This window comes from Pseudochaenichthys georgianus, chromosome 15 (genome assembly GCF_902827115.2).
Source record: "Pseudochaenichthys georgianus chromosome 15, fPseGeo1.2, whole genome shotgun sequence".
NCBI classification, from domain to species: Eukaryota; Metazoa; Chordata; class Actinopteri; order Perciformes; family Channichthyidae; genus Pseudochaenichthys; species Pseudochaenichthys georgianus.
Window position 1 is genome coordinate 26,807,106 of NC_047517.1, and position 18,730 is coordinate 26,825,835.

The 18,730-nt window shown below is 40.4% G+C and overlaps 1 protein-coding gene across 1 annotated transcript; it reads right to left on the reverse strand.

Moving 5' to 3' along the window:
• Positions 1 to 91: 91 nt before the first annotated feature.
• On the reverse strand, positions 92 to 6,604 carry vdac2 (voltage-dependent anion channel 2). The gene is made up of 9 exons (XM_034101036.2): positions 6,472 to 6,604; positions 5,238 to 5,309; positions 5,066 to 5,115; positions 4,444 to 4,596; positions 4,274 to 4,326; positions 1,741 to 1,968; positions 1,414 to 1,564; positions 1,267 to 1,324; positions 92 to 1,039 (listed from the first exon to the last, which is right to left on the reverse strand). Exons 2-9 carry the CDS (start codon positions 5,302 to 5,304, stop codon positions 948 to 950), a joined length of 852 nt encoding a protein of 283 aa, XP_033956927.1. The 5' UTR covers positions 5,305 to 5,309; positions 6,472 to 6,604; the 3' UTR covers positions 92 to 947.
• Between the last annotated feature and the right edge of the window lie 12,126 nt (positions 6,605 to 18,730).

The following is an 18,730-nucleotide window of genomic DNA, read 5'->3' on the forward strand; positions in this document are numbered from 1 at the left end:
GACACGAACAAGTGGATTTTGCATAATAGGTGACCTTTAAACGTAAATAAGTTATCGTTAGTAGAACTTCAATATCAAGACCAGAAATGCATTTGTGGAGTTCAAGACTTTATTGAAAATGATTACATACACAGAAGGACCTCCAAGACTTCCTGCGGGCTCTGTCACTGCCCAGCACAGGGAAGCACTTTCCACGAGAGCCACTTGGAGTTACCTCTCGAGGACAATGATAGGTTTGGCATTACTGTGAACATGAATTATGCAGCCCCCCAGTTGTCTGTTGGTACAGCATGAACATAAACTAATTCTGCTATATCGGCCACATGTACATGTTTCTCTCAAACGTACAGGTCTAACAGAACATCACAACCATTATAGCCGACACAAAACAAGTCATTACAGAGCTTTAGTTTTTCCTTGTGTGCATGAACAGGATGGGTGCAGCAGTATTTTAAATATCAGAAAAAAAGACTAGTGTATTTAACAAGGTTTGTCAATTAAAACTGTTGGGATGACAAAGGAATATCAGACGTTCACAATTGTAAAATCAGAGAGAAGGTATGACAACGCTCACCACATAAAACCATCAACTGATGTTGACCGTCTGGGGATTACCACAATAAAGCAACGCAGAGTTGGTGACAGGCGAAAGGATTGTATTGGATTTCATTATTATGGCAGTGCTTGACAGAAACAATGAAATGATTTATAAATAATATGTCACCCACTGTCTCCTGAATAGATGAAACTACAAAGTAAAAAGAAACAAAGGTCAAATATACCAATGACAGAAGCACCAACTTGAGGTGATACTCAACAAGTTAGAGTTTGTTGTTGTAGCATTTGAACCAATCTCTCCAAGCTATCCCCTGCTGGTTTGAGTTGGACATAGACTGTAAGGCCAGATTCTTCTGATATTCCCTAGTCCCTTGCAGTATGTTGAAAGCTTAGGCTTCCAGTTCCAGGCCCAGACCCAGCTTGTGGCCTCCTGCGTTGATGTTCTTGCCATCGACCAGACCAGACAGGGTGAGTTTCACACCTGCACAGGCAAAAGGAACCAACATTAGCCATTTCATGAACAAACTACATTTGTCGAACGTGTGTTGAAGGACTTTGAGCCTGAGGCTGTTGAGTGTTGCTAAAAATGACTCGATGTCAAGTTATTTAAAGCATGCATTTGCTCATAACTGAAGTGCTGTGTACTACAAACACAGGTATTAAAATGTAGCACTCCAGCTATCCATTGACTGGTAGGAAACCTCTTACCTGGTCTAAGAGTCTGGGTGTACCCAACACCAACAAGGCTATTGTTGTTCACTTTAGCCTATGGAAAAAAATAAAATCAATTGGTAAGAATAAGTCTACATTTTATTTTGTCCACACAAAGCCAACAGCCTGTACTGCAATACTTACGCTGATGGAGGCATCCTTATCCAGCTGGTATTTGGCAGCGATACCGAAGCGTGTGCTGTTGCTGCCAGCGGTCCAGGCCAGGTTGACCCCCGTCTCCAGCTTGTCGCTCACCTTCTGGTAGATGGAGCCTCCAAACTCAGCACCATCGTTACTGTAAATAAAATCAGGAATTTCACATTTAAAGAGGTTTTGCTTTTATCTTGTAGTAAAACAGTCATTCACTTTTTGTCGTCTCTATATTCTATGACTACATTACCTGAAAAGGCAGTAGTCCAGCTTTTTTTTTTTTTTTTTTACAAAAACCCAAAGTAAAAGTAATCTACTCACACATTGGTATGCAGCTGGAAGTCACCGGTCTTGTAGCCAATGGCGAAGTTGTTCCGGGTCATCTTGGATTTGGCGGTGTCAAAGCTCATCTGGTAACCAGCGAGCCACCCCTCGTAGCCGACGACAGCAGCTCCGTGGATGGTGGGGCCAGCGAAGTCGAAGTCAACATCGCAGCCCATGTTGACGAACTCACGCTTGTAGGCGGTCTTAACTTTGCCACTCTTCTTTCTGTTGAGAAACAAAGCTTTCGTTAACATTAGCTGAAATCAGATTGGGCTTAATCAAAGCATTTGTAAGAAGCTTTTTGCACATGTAAAAAAAAGGTAGGAAAAGGAATTTATAAAGAAATATATTTATACACATCTTTTTCCATTATGTTGTATCATTACCCAAAAGAAAGCACTTGCATTAACCAAACTACGATACAAAGTACACCCCCAGCTTGCAGTCAGTGTGAGACAACATGCATGTTCTGAAGCTAAACAGAAACTGCCCGCTTTATTTCTCTTGTAAATTGGGTTGTATTGTTTTTTCCAGACCGTTTCGAAATGCTAAAACATGCCGAATATATCCAAACGTTCAAGAGCCAGACCTTTTTCCAAGGTTGTGACAGACAATTTTGATGTCCTCTTTTTTGATACGTTGAAGAGGTCACATACGTAACTGTTGCCTGTCCTTAAAGCACCGCAGGGTGTTATGAAACTGACTTTGAAAACCACTGCCATAGATTTATTATCCCAGAGATAATTCTTAACATATGTCCTCTGCCAGCTGTCAGCTCAAGTAGCAAACAGGACAAGGACATTATCAGTAGACTGCCACTTCAACTGTTGCACCAGCTTGGCTTTGAAGTAAAACTTTGGAGTCATTGCTGAGTCAAAAGTCAAAGTTCTGCTGTTTACCTCCCAGTTTGAGCATGACACTGTATCCTCGAACATGCTGTAGCCACATATCCAGGGCTCGAGCTTAAGGACGTCCCGTCGTCGAAAAGAATAGTGTCGGGGAGGATAAAAAATAATTTTGGGACAAATTTGGGACGAGTTCAAATAAAAATATCCTGCTAACTCTACTACAAACGGCGATGAAAATGAAACCGACTGCACGTTTTGTGTAGCAGTTACTAAACCTCCTTGTCAACATAAACACACACAAAACATTTAGCAACCCGCAAAATACACACACGTAGCTACAGCTGGCTGTGCCCGTGAATTCCTGGCCCGCAAATTCGCTGGTCTAGCTATGTACTGAGTGTGTGTATTTCGCGGGTTGAGTGATGTACAATGACAATGGCATCCCACGGAGGAATTCTGAAATGTTTTACCGTCACAAAAACGCACAGCAGAACCAGACCCTGGAGCGCCGGCCTCTTTATTTACTTACTCCTCTTCACCCCTTATGGGTAATAAGGCTGAGAAGAGAACCCTCCATCATTTAGTAATATGATGCGCCTCTACCAATGTAGGGATGGGTACCGAGCCCCGGTATTAAATGGGCCCCGGGCCGGAAATAAAGACAGTGGTAACGTTAAGCGCCGACGTTATCGGACTTTTTATCGGTACTGGAGACATTTAAAAAATATATGTCATATGTATTATATCGCAGTTTTAATTTCGCCAACTCCCTTTCTAATATGCAATAAGACTACAACATGCATCTATGATGTATTTTCGAGCTTTCCAATCCAGACGAGATCTCTCTCCCGTCTGTGTGCGAGGGGTCGGGCAGTTTATAAAGGTCTCCTGACTGTGTTACAGACTCTCATCCTGGTTAGTGGTTACTCTGGGTTCTGTCTTTAGGACAGTGTTGGATTTTTTTGTTAATTGGATGGGACTTGATTGAATTCAATATTAGAGTAATTTTCTCGTTTGTGTGTTTATTTAAATATATTTGGCCTTTGTTTATGTGATTGAATGATTTACTCAAATAAAAAGGTTGATGAATTATCATCTAATGATTTGTATGATGTTTTATTTATGTTAAAGGTCACTTTGAATGATTTTAACTGATGATAATGTAGAAAAACTAACATTTTAAATTCGGGACGGTCCACATTAATTTCGGGACAGCTTAGATTGTATTTCGGGACGGTTCCGGGAGAATGGTGAAAAAAGTTAGTCGAGAGCCCTGCACATATCTCCACCCGTCACCTTCCCACCCTCCAGTCTGAAAGACGACACGATTCCTCTGGGCTATGTGCCACTTTCTTCGTGTGATTTACACCTCATAGTAAGCAAACCCACAAGGATTGCCAGAGCAGCTGGGCACACTAGTAAAACCATTTGTATACCTCCTAGAGAACAGCAGACTGCAAGACATAACCCAAGCAGTTTCGCAAAACCCAACAGCTCATTTTGTGTTACAATAGAATGTTCCATTATGGGACAGGGGTCACACGGCAGCTTCACTTTTCAGAAGCCTGTACAGCACTGATCATGTTGCTAAAATGACTCATGTGGAGAGGCAGCAGGATTAGTTTAAGTAATATTCACATGAAACTCAATTTCCAATGAATCGATCATAACCATAATCTTACCCAGTGTTTGGTGAGAAGGTTGTGTCAAAAGTCAACTTCAGTCCCTTGGCAATCTGTAACAAACCATTTGATGTTAAGATACAATTAATGTTGACTCTTTATGTTCACTGGATAAATATTGATGTTTGCACCTTGTTAAAGTGTAAAAATGTTTTGTTTATATTGCTCACCTGGTCTTCAATGGTGATTTCTGTTCCCAAGGTGTTGTCAGTGTTCCACTTCTCGGTGAAGGTCAGGCCATATTCTGCCCTCTTGTATTTGGTTTCCAGACTGCCCGCAACTTTGCTGGTATCGGTGTTGGAGTTACCGGCTGTTTTGAATTCCTACAAGGGACAATTTTAGAGACATGACAATCAGAAGGAATGCTTTAAAGACACTGTATGGAATAACTGGGATTGAAATAAAACTCATTCAGTGCTCTGTCTCATTACATTTGAGACACTTTTATTCTCGGCTACTTCTCATTTGTTTATAACCCAATGCCATATTTGTTAAATATCTTCCATTCTGGGACATTTTGAAAATAATAGTTCCACTACTAGGAACAAATATTTAATGGACTTTTTTTAAGTGCCATATACAGAGATATGTAACACATGAAGATGGGCAAATGTACTGAAGTTGGATGTTCATCTTTCATGTTTAACAACAGATCCAGGAAGGTCCAAAAAATGACTGTATTTAACTTTCGTATTGCCTCATTCCATTAGACTTGAATGTACTGCAACATAATTTGAGTTGTTGAAGTAAGTTGTAGTTTTCTATTCTCAACCCATAAATAAATGAACTTACCACTCCACTGGCGGATTTTGTCTTGACATCAAGCTTCACCAAGCCAAATCCTGCGAAAAAAAATAAAACATTTGTTTAAATCATTTCAAAGGTTATTTGCAATATCAAGTACACTTGGAAGTTCACATTTTAACATCACAGTATAACTTGGTCAAACTGGAGGAAACCATACCATAGCCTTTGTTGAAGATGTCCTTGGCAGACTTGCCCAGGTCACAATAGCAAGGAGGCACAGCCATGGTATCTGTGGAAAAGTGCAAAACACAAATTGTTCAAATAATTGTTGTGATTAGGGAGTGTGACATATGCATAATGCTGATCCAAGAGCAGCACACACAATAAGTGAAACTTAAGTAGAAAGCCATTAGGCAAACAAACCAATACTTGGACTTAAAAGCAGGAATTGCTGACTGTAAAATGTACCACTCATGCATGTTGCATTGATGATTAAATGCAGATATGTTCTTTGTTTTTAGGCAACACAGCACACCTATAACCCTTAAGATGTAGTCAAAAATACCAGCAGGTAACATTAAAAGGAGGAGAATATGTTAGTAATGCAAAAAAAATGAGGATTGTAATGCTTCAGTACATGTTCTTGCCGTGGTGTAAGAACAACTGCTGAGTTGAGAGCTAGACTTTGCATTAGTGAGCATTTATAACGACTATATCACCAAAATCCAATTCATGACTAATTGTAGCCGACTGAGCTAAATGTACTGTTCCTGTAGTCACATACTGTACAATACCTTTGATGCCATCTCCCTTTTATCGAACTATTATACCCTCTACATTGTAGATATGCGGATATTTGCACTTTCAAAAAGTTGCTTTCACTTTTAATTCAACACGTCAGGCAGTGACAGCATTCTGGTCACAGCAGTGCAACAGTCTTGACAGCCGATGGACAAGGTTACCCAGCCAGAGAGGAGCCATTTTGCCGCACTGGAGAGGCTACTTTCAGGCCTGGCTCTTATTAAACAGCTCCTTCCCGTGTAACGGAAAGCACAGCAGGGCGTGGCGAGGCACATGCCCGTGCCAATTACCGGGATGAGTTAATTAACCAGTTCACTGGCATTATCAGCTAGCTACCTCACTACTGCTAACTAGGCCGTATGGAGGCTAACACATTCTTACAGAAGTTAAAACAGTACGTTGTGAATATTGTCTTGAAATTAGCTTTGCACGGCAGCAGCCTCTTAATCAGTAGCACGAGAAGTGTAAAACCAAGCATAACTCTTCTACTTTAAGTAGACATGTGTCAGACGCAGCATGCCGAGCGCTGCTATCTTAGCTAACTTCGTTAGCCTGCAGAGTACCGGTGTGCGTAAAGTACGCGTAAACAACACTTCTCGCTTGTTACGGAGTTAAATAACAGTGTGAAACTGAATAAATAGCTGTCTTACCTAGTAAGGATGGGTCTAGTGGTAAACTTAAGCGACTTTTTAGTAGATGTTGCTCACTAGGCACGGCCGAGGCAGGCGTCACCGGTAGAAGGGCGAGCTGAAGGAGACTGACTGGAGTGGATGCAACAAAATCCAGACCTATCACATCCCGGCGCAGGACCCGGGACAACCGCTCAATGTGCCTGAGTAAAAATGATTTCACGTGTTGTTTTGAGTTTACTATTTTTGAATTATTGTTCACTGTCAACATCTGCGTATGCATAGGCCTATTTGTGTAAAAAAATGTATCACCTTTTATTTTTTATTTTAACCTTGTTGTGTTTTTATTTATTTTTCTTCTTTTTTGGGGGCTTTTACATTTGAGTAATGTATTTTGCTAAAAAAAACAAATGCCAATACAAATATTTGTCCAAAGAAATGAAATAATGCTTTAACATCACACAGCATGGTTGCATCACTATTATCCTGGTACGATAGTTTTACCTGTTTTATTTTTCTCTGATTGTTTACCCCTGACTCCTAATGTTGTGTATGTGTACTTTGGCATATAGTTGCTTTAAAAAAGGAAACAAAGTCGTCAGATAAAATGGAAAACGTGACTGTTGTTTAAATAACTATGAAAGCGAATTTCCACGACCATGACCCTAAAGCATAGACTGTATAAAAAGATGCAAATATATATATGTAGGACTACTGCTTTAAAAACACCTATATGCATTGATTAATTTGTTTTGTTTGGTTTAAACGTTATTACATTAAATAATGAATGCATTTATTTAGCATTGGACTTTAACAGTAGATAGCTTCAGTTTCAAAGTAGCTTCCCCAATACTGCCATTGGTTGTATAAAGAAGCCTAAGGTGTAAATTCAGTGCACTCACTTTCCAATGAAAAGAGCATTTATCGAAGCACACTGACAAGTGACAGTAGCTACAATTGCACAAATGACCAACATTTTGTATTTTTCTTAACAATAATTAATAAAATAAGATTGAACAACATCACCTTCCCTTCCATGACTATAATGGCTTGGATAAGTTACATATTGCTTTCTCAGTTCTGAATGTTAGCAGCTTGCTGGTGAGATAAAATCATGGTTTACTCCTTGTTGCAAATATATCTTTATTCAGTTAACAACACAAGTTATTGCCCAAACATGCAATATAAATGTGCATTACTTACATTTTTTTTTTGAAAAGGTTACATATATTAAACAATATAAAATAAGACACAAAGCTAGTTTAAATCAATGTTTATAAACATCATGAAAATAGGATCAGGATATATAATAATACACATTTGGAGTTTATCAAAGAAAAGTATGAGTAGTAGACCCAACATACACAAGCATAAAGACATTTCCTTGTCAAACACTCAGTGGCTCTTTGGTTTGCAGCCTTCCAACAGTGACTAAATGCATGGGAAACAGAAGAAAAAGAAACATATACACAACTTGCAGCTGGGAAAACATATTTTCAACCATTTGAACAACAAGAGCAAAATAAAAATGAGGAACATTTACACTTACAAAATGGCCTGCAGTAAATACAGATACAAGTATGTATGAGGTGTCGTACTGGTTTCCAGTGTTTTTGTATTTACCCGTTGGCTGTTGAACCAGTGAACTTTATTATTCTTCCATATCACTCTCTGCAGGAGATCTCTGGGAAAAAAGTTGGAAAAAGATATGAAAGTTGATTAATTTCAAAAATGTTATTGATGTACTGGTGTATATTGTATAATTAAAATAATATGCCTTTTAGTGCACTTATTTTGTGTAACATTTGTTTGATATTTTTGAGTTTTACCTCACCTGAAGTTTCTCTCATGTATCTTGCTTCCCCCTTCAGCCTGTGTTGGAGAAAAAAAACGAGATTGTATTAGGTACATTAACATTGGCACATTTGAAATAGTATATTATTAGTTTGGGAAGAAATACTTGTTTGAGTTCTGATTGCAGTAACTATAGGTTACTTACGTAACCCTAGTTCTCAGGGTAACATGAAATGAGATGTCTCACTATGGGATGCGCCTCAACGCGTATGCAAACAGAAGCATCAATCTCATTACGCCAATCCTGATTGGCTGGTGATCTTGACGTCTACGTCAGGGAATCCACCCACCCTTTAAGTAGCTTGCGCTATGACGCAGCGTCATTCAAAATAAGCACCTCTTCTCGCTTTGCCTTAGCAAGAAGGGACGTCTGGTGAGACATCTCACTTCATGTTACTCTGAGAACTGGGGTTAGGTAAGTAACCTATAGTTCTCATTCATAACACTCCGTTCGATGTCTCACTATGGGATATTGAAACTCCTGTATTGCTAGACATGCTTATCTCGAAAATCACCAAAACAACCAGAACTTAACAGGTAGAACCCTGTCTCAACACGGGGCCCAGCACTGCGCGGGCCACACTGGGAGCAGAGACATCTAGCCTGTAAAAGCGGACAAAAGTGAGCGGTGAAGAACAACTCCCTGCTGCACAAATGTCTTGGATGGAAACACCCTTGAACAAAGCCACGAGTAGAATGAGCATGCAGGCCCGTTGGTGCCTGCAAACCCTGATTTATATAAGCCAGAGCAATCGCTTCCACAATCCAGTGGGAGAGCCGTTGCCTGGTAACGGGCTTGCCCTTATGAGGGTTAGCCCGGGATACAAAGAGTTGGTCATTGCATCGAAACTCTCTTGACCTGTCCATATAGGTGCGTAAAGCACGGACTGGGCACAGCAAATTCGGCAGCTGTTCCTCAGAGGAACACAGTGGCGGAGGAAATGCCTCAATGTTAATGGGGGTACATGAGCCAACCACCTTAGGTACAAAGGCAGGGTTGGGCTTCAGCAACACTCTTGTTTGCCCCGGGGCAAACTGAGTTTATGAAGGATGTATGTCACTGACTCGCTTGGCAGATGCCAAACAACACTGCCAAGTCCCATAAGGGCACCAGCGACCTGGAAACAGGGAGGAGCCTGCGAGCCCCTTTTATAAAACGGCAGACCAAGGGATGTTGGCTAGCCGTCTTTCCTTCAAAGCCCACATGGCATGCAGCAATAGCAGCCAGGTACACTTTGATCGTAGAGAAAGCTCTGTGTTTATCAATCAAGTCCTGTAGAAATGATAGAATCACCCCTGACAGGACATTGAAAAGAGATGTGTCCTTTTTGAAGGCACCACTCTTCAAACACCCAGCAGTGGTTCTCAAACTTTTTCTGTCATTCCCCACTTTGAACAGGTGGGCCTTTTCAAGCCCCACCTGTTCCTCGCCGCTCCAATAAAATGGGAGGCCAAGCTTAAAATGGTCAAATGTATCGTTCTATAACAGGGGTTGTGAGGAAATATTTGTATGTATTCATGTTAGTAAACTATCAAGATGCTTAAAAAGGGAAAATGATTTGGGTAAGAAAACTGTGAACTGTTTTTGGGGCCTGTGAACATTTGGTTTTGTGAGGACAAAGGAAGAGGGGGAAGGTGTGGAGTTAACATACAGTCATCTCAGATCCCTGTGATAATGAAGCTAAGCCACTGGGATTGGGGAATTTAAGATGTGAGGTGTTGATAATAATTTGGGCAGCCAATCACTGGTCTGGAAGGGAGGCGCAGATAACTCCTCCTTTGGTCAGCGAGGTATTTAGACAGGAACCCCGCTGTGTGCTCTCTCTCTCTCTTCTCGTGCCGCTTGGACTGGGAGGTCGTGGCGGCCTGTGGGCAGGAGCCAGGAGTAGGCCAACTCCTGACATTATACATATGATACGATATGGTTGTGTATGGTAATGTATTTGATTGTATTGCATTGTATATTACCATTAAAGTGGATTATTGTTTAACGGTTAAGTGTATGCTCTGGATTTCCTTCATGTAAGATAACAGCTTGTTTAGGGACGCGGGGAGATTTGGAAATGCGGCCTAGTTATCATTTATATCTCCTAACAAATGGTGATCTCGACGTGCCGAATAAACATGAGCTGTGGAAGGATTCAGGCGACCAGACTGGGTCGGGAACAAACACTTTTAGACGCCTCGGACAATAGCAGGGCCCTGCGCCACTACAAATAAGGTAACGAAACTGTAGGATTGTCTGTAGGCGTTTCAGAGTGTTTTTGAAGTTTGAATGGAATATACGATGCATATTTTACCATGTTAGGAAAGTTATATAAAACACGTGAACGTTGATCGCAAGGTACAGAGAGTCCTGCGTGACGAGATATAAAGCAGTTAGCGTGGATCTCAGGTAGTTTATTCCTGAAGTGGCGTGGAGACGGTGCAGTTCGTGGGCTGTGAGGTGTAATTCCTACACGACAAAACCTGGACGCTCGATATTTTCAGATCGAGCCGCCGTTTAAAACTGGGGGTAAATAACAGTCTAAGGCCAAATAAGCGAAAGTGTCAGCGGACTGTTATATGTTAAATCCTTGGGAGAGAGCGCTAACGTCACCTACATTGTGACGAGACCGGCTCTCGTTTCCCTTGTCTGTAAAAATTAATTTGAAAGGCTGACGTAATCATAACGTTGATCGCAAGGTAGGCAGAGAGTCCTGCGTGACGACATATGAAGCACGTTATCAAGCTAGACAAACTGTACGGGGAATAAATCGGTGTGATTTTTACCTGAATAACCTGTGTGAGCATTGTCTGTGGAAATCAGACATTCGCTCAGAAGAGTGAAGCTCATTTGTGCTCTGCTGCTGCCATCTAGTGGCTGAAAGGGGGGGAAGCACGTTAATTAAGTCAGATAAATAAAAGCGAAGTCAATATATTGCGTATATTTAAATAAATGAGCTGTCTGTAGGTTGTCATTGTTGATTAGTACAGACCTTGTTTTATGTTGGTAAATGTAATGGTACAAAAGCAAGCTATTCATCACAATTGTATTTTTAGGTTATGAATAAAACAAAAAGTAGTAGCCTAAGGGATAAGCAGAAAGGTTTTTGAACGCTTGTCAGTTATGACAGGGGTGCTTATGCCCGCTTAGGTTTTCAATGTGCGCCATCACGTTAAAACAGGATTGGTGGCATTTTCAGTTCATTGCTTGCTTCCACACGCCTTCCCCCTCCTTGTCTCTTTCACGACTATAGTTAATGCATTAGACCGATTGCCGTGTTTCTAGAAATCGGACTTGCTGTTCCGGAACGGCCTTTCAAAATAAAAGCCAAAGGCCGCTGTTCGCCAGAGAGGCCTTCACAATAAAACAGTAATTTGCTTAACAATATATTTAACTTATATTACGTCCTTAAATATTGATTTTAATTCATTACAGATCTAACCTGCTTGTAACACAACTTAGATAAACAATTTCAAGTGGTAAGAGGGGGTTTCCTGTCTGGCTCATTTGATTTAGAACTGAAGTAAGGGAGAATAGTGTTTTATGAGTCATTCCTCATGGTTTCTAAAGATAAATAATCAGTTTGTCTGGACTTTGATATAGAGATAGGATCATGGTGGAGAAGGAAGACCTTTTTTGGTTTCAAATTAAAGAAGAGTTTAAAGATGAAGTAAGCAGGACTTCAACTGGCCAAAACACATTTTAAAGTTTAATATTCTTGGTTAGCAAACAAGACATCTGATTATTATGTCACACATGATAATCTTGTTATAGAAACTAGCTTACAATATTGGAGAAAATATGTAGATGTTCTTTCGTAGTGTGTGGAATATGTGATGCTGGAAACATGTACGTTTTTCAATATATAGGAGAAAATGGTTTCCTGAAAGAGTTATGTTGGGTAAATATGTAGCAATGGATGAAACAATTTTTAGAGTGAGTTTTTGTAATATCATTTGTAGACATCAATTAGGTTGTTTAGATGGCATTTAACAATTAAGACAGATAGTATGATTACAAAGAGTCAGAGTGGAAAGGGTTGGATTTATTTAACCTCAGTGTGGTAGATTTTTTATAGGTAATGCGTCCCGAGACCTGGACTCCCCCTCTGAGTTAGAAAGGCTACGATCCCGACCCTCCAAGCAGACAAAAGACCTAACCCAACGGGAGACTCCTCCTTCTCCATCGAACAGACAGAGAACCAGAGCTGAAACAACAACAACAACAAGACTGCAGCCAGAACTATCTCCACCTGTGGCATCCAGAACCAAACAGAATGCTGACGGGCAGAAATCTACGCTCATCAGTCCCTCAGACGGGACCATGAAGTTCCAAGCTGAGCACAAGAGCAAAGTGTGGGACATGAGAGCAGAATCCGCCCTCCATAAAAACAGCAGGGAGACTGTAAAGGAGGAGATGAAATGCAAAGCAGTGCAAGAACATTGGCATGATGGGGCATGCAGATGTAACTGGGCCAATGGCTGACAGCGGATGAAGTTACAGCTGATGGACTGAAGAGAACACAGAATCAGAGGAGTTGGCATGGTCGATTAGAAGTGAGGAGGCCGGGGTCACGGCTTGAGAAAACCAGAGGAGGAGAAAAGGAAAACGGGAATGAGTGAGTTTACACATAAACACACTTATTCACAAAACGCACATTTAAAGCATAAATACGTAAAGACAGAAAGATTTATTAAATTAAAAATAGCAGTAAACTATTAGAGTAAAATGAGAACACACTGAGGGTTAAAGGGGGCCACATGACAGAGTACAACCATATTCTTCAATCTTTTCATCATGTTAACAAAATATTCTTTGACATTTTTTATTCACGTGTGAATAAAGTAGTGGGATAGTTTTAGGAACCACTCTATAAGACAAATCTTTATCTGTATGGATAATGTTAAAGGGAGAGCTGGTGCCAAGCCAGATATCGTATTCCAATCTAAATGAAAACTGCGGTCACAGACGTGCACGCAGTTGTGGGCGGGCCTTCGCGTTCGAGCGCCTGTAGGGGGGGGTCGCTGGGCGTCCCGGCGTCAAGCAGATGCGCACGTGTCCTCCGAAATGAGCCGTTCGTAATTTCTCAAACGTTCGTGTCCCGGACTGCATCTTCCCCATAATACTCGGGCATGCATGTGAGTGGTGGAGGAGGGGGTGGTGGAGATGCAGGGCCTTCAGCAGGGCCTTCAGCAAACTCCAACAATTCTGCAGCAAGCTGCTCCCTGACAGTCTTCTGGGTGTGTGGCTTTGTCCTGCTGCATCTAACAAATGTTGAAAAACAAAGAGATTAGATTAATTCACTGGCTTATACTTATAGGATAATATTGGACTATAAATGAAATATTACACCAAATAAATAAGTAAACACATGTATATTCATTTACTGGCCATTCATTTAGAAAATGTAACTCCAAAAAGACAAGTAACACTATTTAGCATTTTGGCTAATCATTCCTGTTGGCTAAGCTAACACTGTGATGCAGTTCCACCAAACACAAAAGTAATATATAAAAAGGATAATATTGGACTATAAATAAATAATATTACACCAAATAAATAAGTAAACACATGTATATATTCATTCACTGGCCATTCATTTAGAAAATGTAACTCCAAAAAGACAAGTAAAACTATTTAGCATTTTGCCTAATCATTCCTGTAGCGTCTTGGCTAAGCTAGCACTGTGATGCAGTTCCACCAAACACATAAGTAATATATAAAAACAGAGAGATTACATACCTTTCCCGTGGTGGAAGTTCAACATCCGAGTCACTACTGCCCGGATCCAGGTCTGGCTGGAGGAGATCTTCATCATCCGACGAAGAGTCATTTGGTATGATCAAAGCCCCGCTATCGTCAGCTAGCATCTCTAGCACCTGCTCGCCTCGGTGGTGAAGCTCTCCCTTCTGGCTGCGTAATGCATAATGGAGCGGGCGTAGTTTATACACGCAGGATCATATCTTTGGAACCCATTGGTCGATTTGGGTGATTGACACCTTTTCTGAACCGTTGGAGCCAATAGAATCGAGTAACAGTTAGTAAGTCCCGCTAAACACTTACGTCAAGTAGAGAGAGGTTTGCGTAAACAGCACGTGAGACAGCATTAGCTCGGGACTGCAAAACTTTATACCTACTCTGCTGCCATGAATGTAATGATAGATTATCAGGAACAATTCTAAAGTGACTAAGAGACATTGGATTAACCTTAAGCAGCGTTTTTATTCCCTTGAACAAGAGCTTTGATCACAAAACAGCAACGGTAAGACATACTTATTGTTATGGTTTTGAAAACTGTTGTTTTTTTTCTTCTCTGTTCTGGCTGATAGCTCAGTGAGTTTGTGTCCTACAGTGATGATACTTATAACAAAAATAATCTGTGGAGTATCAGCTTTCAGATGATATGTAGTTTGTGCAGAAAACATTAAGTTTTAAAGGTCGTTTTTGCTAGTTAGCACCGGAAGTAGCATCTGCCCGTTTTAGCTAAGGGCTAATGCTAACGCTTCTTGTGAGACTTTTGTTTTGTTTCGGTAAAAATAGTTCTTATCGTCAGTTAGCTGAGATTCTTCTCTTTAATCTGGTATAACACATTAATAGGTTTTTAAATATTAAGATGCTCTGAGACACAGTGTCGTGGAAAAAAAAAACCAGGGTCCCCGCCGGCTTAACAGGTTAACCGTGGCGTGCGGTGCAGTGGGTTGTGCAGACGTTCTGCCCTTGACTGTTTGTTTACTCAATAAACGCATCTCCTCTTGATATTAGGCCATGTATGTTCCATACCAGTGGAGTTTGCTTTTTGTTGTTGTGTTTATTGATCAAAAAGCAAACCTTCAATACAGCTGTTATGTGGTCAAGGTAAGTAAAGTAATAATTGAAGCTGTGTATTGGTTAATATTAGCGTATGACTTAAAATGAAAACACAACAGCATTTCACAAAATGCTACAGCATTTCACAAAACGCCGCAGCATTTCAGAAAACACCACAGCATTTCACATTGGACGGAAAGGGTATTCCGTAGGGAGAACACTTCTTGTTTATGATTGGACAGAGCCAGCCAGACAGCACTGCTGTGATTGGTTGTTTTTGCTGCCAGTGAAGAAATGACGCTTCGTGATTGGTCAACGTCCGACAGCGCAATATGTCCCAACCGGTCCCTCCCAACACATCAGCCGTTAGCACACACTCAGAGCTCACAGCTCCTCATATCTGTTCAGAAACTGGACAAAAGTTAAATATGTACAAACCACAGATGGCGAATACAGTCGCTGCTTTATTTATGTCTGTATGACGTTGTTGTGAGTGTGGACGGAGCAGCTACAGGTTAGTTTAGCCTGATGGATCCGATTCCATTCTGAAAACACGCATTTTAAAAGCTTTTCGCCTGCCGTCTTGTCTGCAGACTTGTCAAAGCATTAATTCATGGTTTTTACTAACCGTTATCAGTATTAGTTACTTCGGCATCACTTTGAAACGTGTATTACAATTAAATCACTGTCAAATATGTTCATTTTGTTGTAGTTGGTATCTCCTATAGGATTTACATGGAGATACTTCCCGCCCCCTCTCCAGCTCGTCTTGTTTGAATGACAGGAGCAAACACAGCTGACAGCCGCGGTGAAACTCAAGCGATTAGAGCGATGCGAATATTGGGTAAGGCAAGGCAAGTTTATTTATAGAGCACTTTTCAACTCAAGGCAATTCAAAGTGCTTTACAAAAAAAAAAATGAAAGACATTAAGCATTAAAAAAGAAAAGCTAATCAAATAAACATTAAGGAAAAATACATGGATAAAAGTTACAGTGCAGTCTAAAATATAAATTGTTCAATTAAACATTACAAGAAAAAGTACATGGATAAAAGTTACAGTGCAGTTTAAGATATGAATAGTTCAATTAAAAGCAGCGACAAAAAGAAAAGTCTTCAGCCTGGATTTAAAAGTAGTCAGAGTTGCAGCGGACCTGCAGGTTTCTGGGAGTTTGTTCCAGATATTTGGAGCATAATAACTGAACGCTGCTTCTCCATGTTTAGTTCTGACTCTGGGGACAGAAAGCTGACCAGTCCCTGAAGACCTGAGAGATCTGGATGGTTCATAGTTTAGCAGGAGGTCAGTAATGTATTTTGGGCCTAAACCATTCAGTGCTTTATAAACCAGCAGCAGTATTTTGAAATCTATTCTTTGACACACAGGAAGCCAGTGTAAAGACTTCAGAACAGGAGTGATGTGATCCACTTTCTTAGTGTTAGTGAGGACTCGAGCAGCGGCGTTCTGAATCAGCTGCAGCTTTCTAATAGATTTTTTAGTGAGACCTGTGAAGACACCATTGCAGTAGTCGAGTCTACTGAAGATAAAGGCATGGACAAGTTTTTCCAAATCCTGCTGTGACATTAGTCTTTTAATCCTAGATATGTTCTTTAGGTGATAGTAGGCTGATTTAGTAACTGGGTAGTCTACCATAGTATTTACATGGAGATAAGCCCCTTAAAAACCATGAATTAATAAAGCATTAATTCTGTGTTTACTCCTGTGATTCAAAAAAGACGCTGGAGAGGGGGGCGGGCCGATCGGAATCGGATCGATCAGGCTAAACTAACCTGTAGCTGCTCCGTCCACACTCACAACAACATCATACAGACATAAATAAAGCAGCGACTGTATTCACCGTGACATAGACAGTCTGTGTTTTGCATATCTTTAACTTTTGTCCAGTTTCTGAACAGATATGAGGAGCTGTGAGCTCTGAGTGTGTGCTAACAGCTAACGGCTGATGTGTTGGTCCAATCACGAAGTCATTTCTTGATTGGCAGCAAAAACAACCAATCACAGCAGTGCTTCTCTGGCTGGCTCTGTCCACAAACAATATCACAAACAATAAGTGTTCTCCCTAAGGAATACCCTTTCCGTCCAATGTGAAATGCTGCGGTGTTTTGTGAAATGCTGTGGCGTTTTGTGAAATGCTGTGGTGTTTTGTGAAATGCTGCGGTGTTTTGTGAAATGCTGCGGCGTTTTGTGAAATGCTGTTGTGTTTTCTGAAATGCTGTGGCGATTTGTGAAATGCTGTGGCGTTTTGTGAAATGCTGTTGTGTTTTCTGAAATGCTGTGGCGATTTGTGAAATGCTGCGGCGTTTTGTGAAATGCTGTTGTGTTTTCTGAAATGCTGTGGCGTTTTGTGAAATGCTGTTGTGTTTTGTGAAATGCTGTTGTGTTTTGTGAAATTCTGTTGTGTTTTGTGAAATGCTGTGGTTTCTTGCACTTCAGGGCCACCGTACAATAGAGATGTTTTTATTTTAAAGTAAATTGAGATGGAACATAGTAAAAACATGTAAATTCTAATGTCCGCCTAAAAAAAAACATTACTTATAGTGAAAACCACCCTTGAATGATGAGTTTAGACTAAAAGCTTTAGGAATCCAAACTATAACATATAATAAGTACCCTGTATCAAGATTGATGCAAAACAAGTGAAATTTGACCTTTTTAAGAGAGGTTTAGAAAAATAAAGTCCACCTCACCTCTGGGTAATTTGGGAACCATCAGTTCCATTTGAACGTTTTCACTGTAAAAATCATTTTATTACTTTGTATTATCACTATAGGTATTCATTCCATCCAAATACAACTGTTGTGAAAAAATAAATAAAATAAAAATAAAACATACTCTGTTATCGTCTTAGGCCCCACGGACCCGTAATCGCGTCATTTTCAGGAAACAACGTCTAAGGAAGCTTAATATTTAATAAACTATGAATATTTTATATCCATAGAACGGGAAAAAAACTAATTTAACTGATCTTTTTCATTTATTTTTTCACAAAAAACACACAATGCTAACAGTGAGCCTCTGAATTAGCCCCGAGCGAAAAATGCTAACCTATTACTGCACCGAAAATCACTCCTAGCTCCCTTATTACTTATCCTAGCTCCACATCAAACACATTGTTTATGACCGCAAGGAGACACAGAATCTAACGGTGCCCACCTCAACACTAAAAGATACAAACTAGCGAGGTTACCAACAAAAACGTACATCAAAACAAGTGGCACTAGGTATTAGCATTAGCACTGCACACACCCACCGCGTGTTCCAATGAAAAGCATACATATATATAAATAAAGTATAAAGTATAGGTCAACACATTTCAGTATAACACACCAATTGCGATATTACTCACGTTTGACCGCGGAGCAGGGTTTCTATGTACTGAGAAGTGGGTAGTTTAATGAGTCTGTTGACGACAAAACCTCCGCGCACACAGACAGCCAAGGCAAGCTACCTGAATTAAGTCTCTCCCTAAACCGGAAATACCGGAAATGTGACATCCGGTTTGTCATTCACAATAAAGTTTTTCAAAATAAAGGTACATTTAATATTGACGTATCAAATTGATTCAAATGTCTTACACAACACATGTATCGAGACAATGTATTAGTCGATCAACACT